At 42.4% G+C, this 11,128-nt stretch overlaps 1 protein-coding gene across 1 annotated transcript; it reads right to left on the reverse strand.

The window, feature by feature from the left end:
- Positions 1-1,026: 1,026 nt before the first annotated feature.
- Positions 1,027-2,533, reverse strand: LOC311311302 (potassium channel subfamily K member 15-like; the record flags this gene model as incomplete). Its single annotated transcript, XM_084440982.1, has 2 exons — positions 2,239-2,533; positions 1,027-1,988 (listed from the first exon to the last, which is right to left on the reverse strand). The coding sequence occupies exons 1-2, from the start codon at positions 2,528-2,530 to the stop codon at positions 1,027-1,029; spliced, it is 1,254 nt and encodes a 417-aa protein (XP_084297108.1). The 5' UTR covers positions 2,531-2,533.
- Positions 2,534-11,128: the final 8,595 nt, after the last annotated feature.

Here is an 11,128-nt window from a genome sequence, read left to right on the forward strand (position 1 = left end):
TGTGCTCTGTCTACATGTAGCTTACAACACTGAGGCCATAAGTTCACCAGTCTTTATGTTCCAGCCTGTGTTCAAACCCAGTTTTCCACTGCGGAGATCTGGATGTGGAATTGTAACCTAGGGAACCAGCCCATGCAGCAAAGTGTGCACTGCTCAACAGAAACTCACTGATGATTATAGAGTGGAGATGTTCAGCTACAGCCGAGGATCGAGGATTGTCTAAGATGAGAAATGTAAAACTAAAACTAAGACAAAACATTTAAATAGCGGCAGATGAAGTAGTGACTAGAGCAGGTGAGACAAGGATATTTATTGTCCATATAGGGGTACGTTCGCATTCTATTTGTATTGCGTATTGTATTTGAACTGTCTTATGCAGTAGGGTACTTTAACATACCAACATATTGTATTATCTGCATTATATGAGAATGCTGGACCTTTTACGGCTGCAGCAAGGGTGAGAGCCCAAGTCACATTTTCCATTCGTGGAACAATAGAGTTGATCTTGATCTTGATGTCTATTGATTAAAATTAGCCTCCCACCCATGCCTCTCTGTCTGTCTGTCTTATCATCTGATGGTCTGTCTTATCAGCACTGAATTCTGACAATTTACTCTCTATTCAAATATATGAAATGTATTGTCTATTGTAATACATCCATTCCAATAGTGGGTTCTGTCAGTGGTGTTATTAAATTAATTATTGATTTTGGCAACTTTTTATTCCACTATACATACACAGTCTGATAATAAATTATCTAGATTAACGTTTAAATTGGTCTCTCCATAACAAAAATGCAGATCCATACACTGTAAATGCTTTAAAAATATTAAAAAATGAACATATATACATGTATCCTGAATTCTGTAAATGCTACATCTTTGACTGTAAAAGCCTAGGTTGTTCCACCTGGCAGCAAACGAGGCAGATCTCTGCATTGTAACCCTCTAAAAGCCTCAATACAAATAGAAAAGTAAAAACAAAACAAGGCCCCTTAGTCAAGTGAGTCCCAGCTGACAGTTGCAGCTACAAGGATTTCCTCCGGGTCTGAGAGCTGCTCATGCCCAGGAAGAGAACTCCGCTGCTGGGGGAGGACTGGACTAAAGTGTCCCTGGTGCTGGAGCAGGCCCTGTCCACCATGTAGGAGATGGAGTTGTAGAAGACCGGGTTAGTGTGGCAGCCCGAGAGCTCACCATGGGACGGCGACGGGCTGTCACAGGCCCCCAGGCCCCAGCATGTGCAGGAACACAGGGAACTGACTCTGGCTTCAGGGGGCTTAGCTGTGACCCTGCAGCTGGCGGTCACACTGCGCTGCTCAGTCGGGGAGGGCAGGAGGTTGGTACAACTGGTGCCACCTTCCATGGGCAGGGAGAGATTGCAACCACTACTGTGCCCATCCTCGCCGTTCGCCGTCACCACAGCCTCTTCATGTCCCTCGTCCCGTTCCACCGCCTCAGAGCCCAGCCTCTCAGGCCCCGCCCCATGCTCCTCCCCCTCAGAACTCCTTCCACTCTCGCCAGTGCTCACGGTGAGGAAACGCAGCACCACAAGGTTGAGGAAGGCCCCAATCACTGTCAGCCCCAACAGGATGTACATGAAGCTGAAGGCCACATAGGGAGTTTTCCTCTGAAGGGCCTCCGTCTTCTGCAGGGCCACAAAGTCCCCAAAGCCGATGGTGGTGAGTGTAATAAAACAGTAGTAGTAGGCATTGAAGAAGGTCCAGCCCTCGGAATGAGAGAAGGCAGCTGCTCCCACACACAGAGTGCTCATGCAGAACAGGAGACCCACGAGGACCATGTTTCCCATGCACACCTCGGTGCGCTGTAAGCCCAGGCACTGCTTGGCCCTGCGGAGGAGGTAGCGCACAAAGGTGTTCATCCTCTCCCCGAGGCTCTGGAACATCACGAGTGTCAGAGGGATGCCCAGGACCGCATAGAACATACAGAACGCCTTGCCACCATCCGTGCCAGGAGCAGCGTGGCCATAACCTGCATCACATGATAGGGCTATTAAAACAACACACACTTGTATAATCTCTCTCTCTCTCTCTGTCTGTCCGTCCACCCGTCTCTCTCTCTCTCTCTCTCTCTCTCTCATTCCAACACATTCACAGACACAAACATATTTTACTTTTCACAAGTAAGTGTTGAGAAAGTTAAGATGTTCATGGAGTTGCTGTCATGTTTTGTTTTCATCTAGCCTGTGGGTAAATTGCAAAAAAAAACAAGAACACAACACAAAACTTGCCAATCGTTGTGATAACGGTGATGGCAAAATAAAACGATCCCGCAAATTTCCACTGTCTCCCGGCGCGATGGGGTTCCGACTGTAGAACCACTCGCTCGATTTCGAGGTAGTCGTCCTCGTTCAATCCGTACTTTTTCTTGAGCTCGTTGCGCTTCTGCTCCAGGATCTTTTTTCGAGAGCTCTCGGTCTCAGACTCAAGCGCATCGAACACCGCGGCCCCCACAAGCAGGTAGGAGATTATGCAGGAGATGAGAGAGAGAGTCCGAATGTTCAGGGTCTTCATCTTCACGAGCTACTAACTGGAGTGGTCGAGGGAGGGTATGTCCCTCGAAAATGAACAAGGAGACAGGTGGGCGCGCAGCTCGCAACTCACGGGACGTGAACCCTCACCTACAGTAGGCTATAGCCGATATACATGGACCCACCTCTTATCCACCACTGATGTAGGCTAGAAACTGTAACATTTCTGTAATTTAGCCATTGCAGTATACCCACTTTCTTTAGTCACCACCACACCATTTTTGATCTGGTCTAATTTTTTTCTTCCAGTTTTCACAAGTCTGTGTTTTAATGAGTCTCTGGGGTCTACTTGATAATCTAGTCCATAATGTGGTCTAGATGGGGAAAAAAGAGTGAACTCGTTCTTTTTCCAGTTTTCACAAATAGGATAAAGGTTCCACAAATCTGAATCTGTGTTTTAATGAGTCTCTGGTGTGTACTTGATAATCTGGTCCAGATTTGACAGGTCTAAGTGATGTGGTTTTTGATCTGGACCTCATCTAATGTGGCGTTATGCCATTGGACTGGACAATTCCAATCAGAAACTGCGAGTCAGTAACCAACTTCATCGTGCCACGAATCGGACCCCAAAGCCTTGTAATTGACCATGAATGTCAAATGAATATCTCATATTCATAATATATCATCATGCTATCGTTACCGCAGTTTTGTGTGATGTGTATGGTCTCAAAGTATGTGTTTTTTTACAGAGGCCTTTCAGGAAACTAAGTAGGCCTAATGAACACACCATGTTTCGCGTGAGGGATAGAAGACCGATCAAATGACAGGTCATGGTACACCATCAATGCACAGCGCAATGGTTCCACCTTTAAATTAGACTGCGGAGGTGATTCTTTTTCAAGAAATGTCTTATTCATGAAAGTGGACAGAGGGACTGCTGTAGCCTGTCCTAGATGCATTCAAGTGATGAGAAGGTATTTTATGAAAGGCCTGTTGGTCTATTGACCCTGTCCTTGGTGCTGAAGTCAATGTTTCCCAACTCTCTGAGAGTGAGAGAATGAGAGGTTAAACAGCAGGCATTTCATACTCTCTCTCTCTCTTTCTCTCTCTCTCTGCCTTGTAATGCGTGCAAGTGTGAAGTATCCACATTAACAATACACTTGGGTAACGTATTACTCTGACTGATGAAGCATGGACTGGTGGTGGAGGAGTTGACCTTTATAAAGCACACTTAGTCCCAGAGTGATCAATGGACCTTTCATCATTAGTTAAGGTAGAGATATACTGTAGATGGGGGGAGAGAGAGAGAGAGTTAACACAATGTATTTAATGAGACCCAGGTGTTAAGAGTTAATTGAAATTTAATCTTTAGAAGTAAAGGCGGACATAAATTTGGGCATGTCTGGCAGATGAGACACAAAATAGCCTGTTATGATATTGGGTCAAACTACTACAGTGGCTAGATCTTATGCATCACTATATAATATACATGTATAATATTATTGCTACGCTCCTGCATACTGAGGGATTTTAATATCATAATGGCTTTTCATGTCATATTTGAGCACCTCATTCAGTTTTACTGAGCGCAAACAGTAAGTAACCCAGGTGATAAGAGTTCAGCTAACCAACAGAGCAATCATCTTTATTTCTGTCATGAGCTTGGTGTGCTTCTGCTCCAGGATCAGATATGTTTCTAGCCAATGTCCAGAGTCCACTAAGAGACTGCATTTAGCTCACTGCTCACAGATTATGAATATAATCCTAGATAAGGTCTTCAAATAAAACGTGTGTATTTAGATCACGCCTATTTAACAATAATAATGTGAGGCCTGTATGGTACATTTTATCATTTTGGGTTCCCAAACCCTCCCCTGGATTTGTATCATGCTGGTTATGTCCAGAGAGTAATCAGAATGTTAATTTGCTTAGCTCATCTCTCTCTCTCTCTCTCTCTCTCTCTCTCTCTCTCTCTCTCTCTTTCTTTCTCTCTCTCTCTCTCTCTCTTTCTCTCTCTCTCTCTCTCTCTCTCTCTCTCTCTCCCTCCTCTAATCTCTCACAGGAAGACATTAAAAGCAGGATGTCGAGTAACCAGCCAGTCATCTGCCATCCCCACTGAAGATCGGAAATGGGAACACAGTATGGTCTTTACACTGATAAGAGTGGCTTACAGTACATGCAGTGGAAATCATGCACTGGCTTCTACAGGTTAAGATAAAGAACAGCAGTTGGTGTAGAGCATAGATTCTCTCCACGAGCCTGCTTATGGATATAAGCAGGGAAACGGTGGACCAGGTTCATGGGGGATGTAGGATGGTAAAATAGATCTCTTTCTCTGAGTTTTGAGAAATCTGTCTTATCACAGTACAGCTGAATAACATCCCAGCTCCCGATGTGTTTATAATGACAGAACCACTGCCCCCCACCACCAAAAGAAACAAACAGGTGCCACAGAGGAACACGGGCTTGAACTTTACAGCTAATACGAGTTGTGCCTGGAGCCTTATTAACCAAACGCGCAGAGATATGGATCTTTAATTCTACTGGGGCTTTACCTTTAGGAGAGGGGCATTATTCTAGCTGATGACATTCTATTCTAGCTGGGACTAAGCGCTATATGGGCAGGGGGCGAGAGGGTCATGAGCTGAAAATGTGAGACTGTATTTGCTTTTTGCCTTTAAAATACCCCTGAAATCAAGAGCTCTCTGACAGTGGATCTGCGGCTGCAGATGTTTTGAGTCATAACAGTTAATTGTTACTTAGCACAGGAGTGCCCTTCTTACAACACTGTGAGGAGGACAGAAGGGCTGAGAGGGCTGTGGAATCGAGGAATATGACAATGGAGATGGCAACAACAGCAGAAGCAGCATCAGCCAATGCACCCATCAAGTCATTTTATGGTATTTATTTGCCATTATTTGATACATGTTCTAATTTGAAGGCTGTAAGCCAGATAAGGAAGGTGTATAGAATGTGTGAATAATACCCTTCGGCATGGTACTGTTCACCCCGCATCCAACATCCAACCAGTTGAATAGAATATGACCATGAAGGGCATGCTCTCTAGACTTTTTCATCTATAAAGCCTTGTCAGAGGACGTTGTGTGGCCTTATGACAAGCAGCCGAAGAGGGGTGTTTGTTTCCAGGCTTAAGTTTGCCAAGCATCAAACAAAGTTCCAGACTCTGATGTTGCTTTAAAAAGATCTAAGTGATAGGCTATAAAGATATAGTAACATTAACCTGGCCTAAGTCTGTCAGTTGCCTTGGAAACAGAATCACAGTAGCCTATGGTGAAAATTAAAGAGCTCTCTATATGGAATTAACTTTGTTACTTGGGCCTATAGCCTGTTTATGGACTAGTTGAAAGTAGTGCATCCCAAAATCACGTTGTAGATTGTCTGTAGCCCTATATGCAAGGCTTGTATCAGACTTACTAAGGGTCCTATTTTATAGCCTCATATTGCTTGAGTTCAAGACATCAGGATGGAATTACGAGGTTAGGCTAGCCAACTTGTTTTGCCAGGAGTAAGCGCCTAAAAACGTAATACTTAGAATAGAGGGGCAAGCATAAAAAAAAAGTCCAGATAGAAAAGAGGATATACGTATAATCAGTTCATGTACACAAACATGAACCAAGAATATCACCTTTGGCCTATCTCTATTTTTGAGGTGCTGGTGGTCAGAAACGAAAGTGAAACTAAGCTATTAATAGTCATCTTGTGAATTGTAAATGCATCATATGATCACAGAAACGAAAGTGAAACAAAGCTTAGCCTACTCTATAAAAAGCCAAACATTCAAAGACTCGGACATTCAACTACTTTGGTGCATGGTGTGTCTCAAATTAGGGTACAGGATTTTTCCATATTAAAAAAATAATTCAAACTGTAGGCTAATCTTTCTTTACCTTTGGAGTATGTCTATCAAGCCTAAACCAGGGGGCAATGCTCAGGACTGTGATGTGGAAGACATAGAATATTATGTCGAAGTAACTGATGACTTCTATTGTGAGTATGACTCTACTTGGGAGACAAACACAAGTGGAAATGAAAAGAACAGTTGTTACAGAGTAAGTAGGTCTTAATGGTATTTTCTTTCTTTCTTAAAAATATTAAATTGGAGAGGATTTTAATGGTTGTCTTGGGGCCAGTAGGCTAGTCTTTAGCATGGTTTGGCGTGCAGTCGGGTAATAGCCTATTGTCAATTGTTTCAACAGTCATACACTTTTGAGAATTTCAGAAGGGCAGCAAGGGATATGCAAAACTACAGACAAGATTATCCAGTAAGTATCCTAATTATTCAAATGTTAAGATTTTGTTGGCTTGACATTTCCGTTTTTTCCACTCTTTGATGAGCTGTGATAAATTAGTCAGTGGTTAGTCAATCTCAAGTTTCTAAGATCCACCCCCAGCTATCATTTCAGGTGACAGGTCACTTCATTAAGTCATGTTCTGTTTTTGCTTCTCCAGAATCTGATTACCCAATACTCTGCCACCTTGCACCAACAAGTAAGTGTGATTTCATTCTTTATGTACACTTACATAGAGAATATACATAAAGAAGCAATTGTATGTAGTAGACCTATCAATGAGATGCAGGTGGATCAGAGTGACCTCTGATATCACTTTCCACCTCTTTAATTAGGAGGATGACATGCCTAATTTGAAGTTCTACCTTGGACAAAGGACCTCCTGCCCAGATGGTATGCTAGAGTTTGTATATATAGTATAGTATAGTATAGTTTGATGAAAATCAGTTTTGATAAGGCTGTGAACAATTGACTTTTCCCCCCAGGATTCTCCATAGATTACTTCCATGAGATCTGGTTTGGAGATTACACGCGCCTAGAAAGAGTTCACACTTTCATTCAATGGTCAGTTTGTTTTGTTGATACTTAGTTTTCATTTACCAAACATTAATTTCAGGTAGTCAAATTAGTTTCATCTTATATTAATGGAGTATAATGATCAAAATGTGGCCCTACATGTATTTTGGGGGTTTTAGGTTGTTCCCACTTCAAGAACCAGGGATGAATTATCAAGCCATCGAACTAACCAAGGAGGAAATTCAGGTTATACCACATTTATCAGTGTTCAAGTAAGATCATATGAAACTTTGTATGACAAACTTCATTTCATTTGATAATGTGTTCTCCTGTCAGGCTTTCCGTGAAAATCAGACTGCAAAGGATAATCTACTAAAATCCTACAATCTTATGTTGGACTTTTATGGTATTAAGCTATCAAATGAGAAGACTGGGGAAGTCAAAAGAGCACACAACTGGCAAGAAAGATTCAAAAACCTTGACAGGTTAATAATCCTTTCATAGTCATGTTATCATCCTCTCATGTCATAAACATTGTAAGTAAATTTGAACCTTGATTATAATGCAATGAGATAACAGTAGCTTCCTGTGTTATTGTCCTGACAGAAACATACACAATAACCTGCGCATCACCCGCATCTTGAAGTGTCTGGGTACACTGGGGTACCCTCACTTCCAGGCACCATTGGTCCACTTCTTCCTGGAGGAGACCCTTGTCCATTCCCAACTTTACAATATCAAGGAGAGTGTGCTCAACTACTTCATGTTCACAGTCCTCAATAAGCAAGAGCGCAGAGAACTAATTAAGTATGCCTTTCAGCACTTTGGTCAAGGTGAGTTTGTGTGGTGCCCCAAGAGGATCCAGAATATTTGGTCCAGCAACCAGGACTGCAATCCAGGACATGAGGGGAAGACACAGAACAAATCTGTGTCCAAACAGAAAACACTAAGACAACCCCAGGGTGGCACCAATTCAGATGATGATCAAGACTCAGTCACAACCCCTCCTGCCCAGCCCAGCCACCAAGGCTGCCTCAATGAAGAGGACAATAATAAACAGAGAGAACTAGGGGATAGAAAGAAAGATGACAATAGTACAGCACTGAGACTGAACAATGACAATCTATCACAGACTGAAGACAACATGGCTTATTTGAAGGATGGAGATCGGTTGCCTGAGGACAAAAACAGAAACACAGAAGAATCAGGCGAAGGATTGGAGGATTCAGTTAATAACTCTTCCACTGGACAAGTTCCACTACTCCAGCCATGCACAGATGAAAAATCCAACACATCCCCTACTGAACCCAGTGAGACAGAGTGGATTGCAAGTGGCACTGATGAAGGGGTAAGCACCAAGAAGAGCATCAGTGAAAACAAGAGTGCTTTCATGGCTAATGATATGTCAGACCAGCAGATGCACAGCGAGTTCTCCAAGGGTCAAGTGACAGAAACTAGTGAAAATGAGGCTATTGAACAGGTTCAGAACAGTGACACAAGCAGAGAAGAATCAGATAACAGGTTGGAGGAATCAGAGGATAACTCTTCAACTGGAGAAGGTCCACAAAAGGCACAAATCCAGACATATACAGATGAAAATTCCAACACAACCCCCCTGTGAGACAGATAGGACTGCAAGTGGCACTGATGAAGGGCTAAGAACCAATAAGAGCACAAGTGAAAACAAGACTACTCTCATGCCTAATGATATGTCAGACCAGCAGATGACCAGCAAGACCTCTGAGATCTCCAAGTGACCAGTGACAGAAACTATCAATGACAAGGCCATGGAGATTTGAAAGTTGTCCAGATGTGAGGTATCTCTATTATAGTCCTCATCTAGCTCAATAGATAGTGGAGTAAAATAGTTTGAAATCAATTATTTTGGATCAGAATGGTTTAGATTGTTGTAGGTGAATGCTTTCAGTTACCGATTCTGAATTATAGATAAGAGATCACACTTTAATCATCAGTCAGTACTTGCTAATGGGGCTGCAGCCGGAGTTAATGTAGGCCTATACATTTTTATTTTCCTTCAAACTCTCAATGCCTTTTTCATGTGTTGTATTTGTAATGGCCTTAAAGAATTAACATATGATTACAAATGTCTTACATGCACATTCTCTTGATCAGAAAAGTATGATCATAGCAAAGGATCTCCTCCTGTAAATAAATTGACATGGAAATAGCCTATAATAAAATTGAATTCAAGTCACATTATACATTTTCCATGGGATTTTCATTAAAGTTAAAGGGGAACGCCGCTGTCATAGCAAGTTTAGCTCAAATGTCGCTTTGTCCTCAACGAAACCGATCCGTGCAGTAGTAAGCTAGCTCCTTTTTCCTCTGTGCGCGCACCCACTTTATAATGGAGGTCTATGAGCCTCTGCTAAAAAACTATGATAAACATGCATTTTCAAGGCAGGAAACGCAGGTTGTGATCTTACCGGTGTCATTACGCTGTCATGTTAAATATATCGCATTCTCAAACCGAATATTGAAACAAAAGCTCAATTTGAGCCAGAACTATTTCGCCGAACGCACTACACCAAACCTTTCGCACTGTAAACGTCCGCCGCGGTAAAGCTAGACGATTATGTACATCCTCCTGGCCATGCCTAACACGTCAACACATGGGGATGGCGATTCATTTCACAAGACAACATTCTATTGAGACCGATAAGGCGATTCCTGGCGCTTCCTGCCTTGAAAATGCATGTTTATCATAGTTTGTTTATTTTAGTTTTATGACAGCGGCGCTCCCCTTTAAATAAACTTTGCACTTTTTTGGGATAGCCTAACCTTACCTGTATAATAACTACAGGCTGAAATCCATGGGCATAACAGGGTCATTAACATTATGTAGCCTATATAATTCACAAGATTATATGGAACAATTAGGCCTGGTATTCCTCCCCTGAAGTCCGGTTTCATTGAAAGCTTTAAATGTTTTAAACTGATAGCCTACAACCGTTCTGTGGTATTGATGCGCCCACACACTTAATCGATCGATCTGTCCATTGACTTCAGTCATCTTATGATTTACTGTGGCCTACAAATGAGAAACGAAAGTCAAACAAGACCATGACAGCACACAACTTGCAAGAAACATTCCAAAAACTTGACAGGTTAATAATCTTTTCATGGTCATGTTATCATCCTCTCGTGTCTTAAGAATTTGAAGTACATTTCAGCCTTGAATAGTGACATAGATATATTAATGGCATCCTATTAATGACATAACAGTAGCTTCCTGTGTAATTGTCCTGACAAACATACACAAGAACCCGCGCGTCACCCGCATCTTGAAGTGTCTGGGTACACTAGGGTACCCTCACTTCCAGGCACCATTGGTCCACTTCTTCCTGGAGGAGACCCTTGTCCATTCCCAACTTTACAATATCAAGGAGTGTGCTCAACTACTTCATGTTCACATTCCTCAATAAGCAACAGCACAGAGAACTAATTAAGTATGCCTTTCAGCACTTTGGTCAAGGTGAGTTTGTGTGGTGCCCTAAGAGGATCCAGAATATGTGGTCCAAGGGAGGGGAATTCTCATACTATATGGACGGCAATAGAAGACACGAGGGGAAGACAGATCCAAACAGGGAACAACAAAGAGGCCAAGAATGCTAAGACACTATCCCAGAGTGGCACCTATTCAGATGATGATCGATTTCCCCAACCAAGACAGAACTGACTTTTGAGGGCAACCCGGACTGCAATACAAGACAGAAGAGGTACAGCCAGTACTTGATGGGCTGTTTTTTTTTTTCATTTTCATTTTATTTACAGTAATTTCCTTCAAACTCTCA

This window comes from Borostomias antarcticus, assembly GCF_949987555.1.
Source record: "Borostomias antarcticus genome assembly, chromosome: 7".
In the NCBI taxonomy this organism is placed as follows: Eukaryota; Metazoa; Chordata; class Actinopteri; order Stomiiformes; family Stomiidae; genus Borostomias; species Borostomias antarcticus.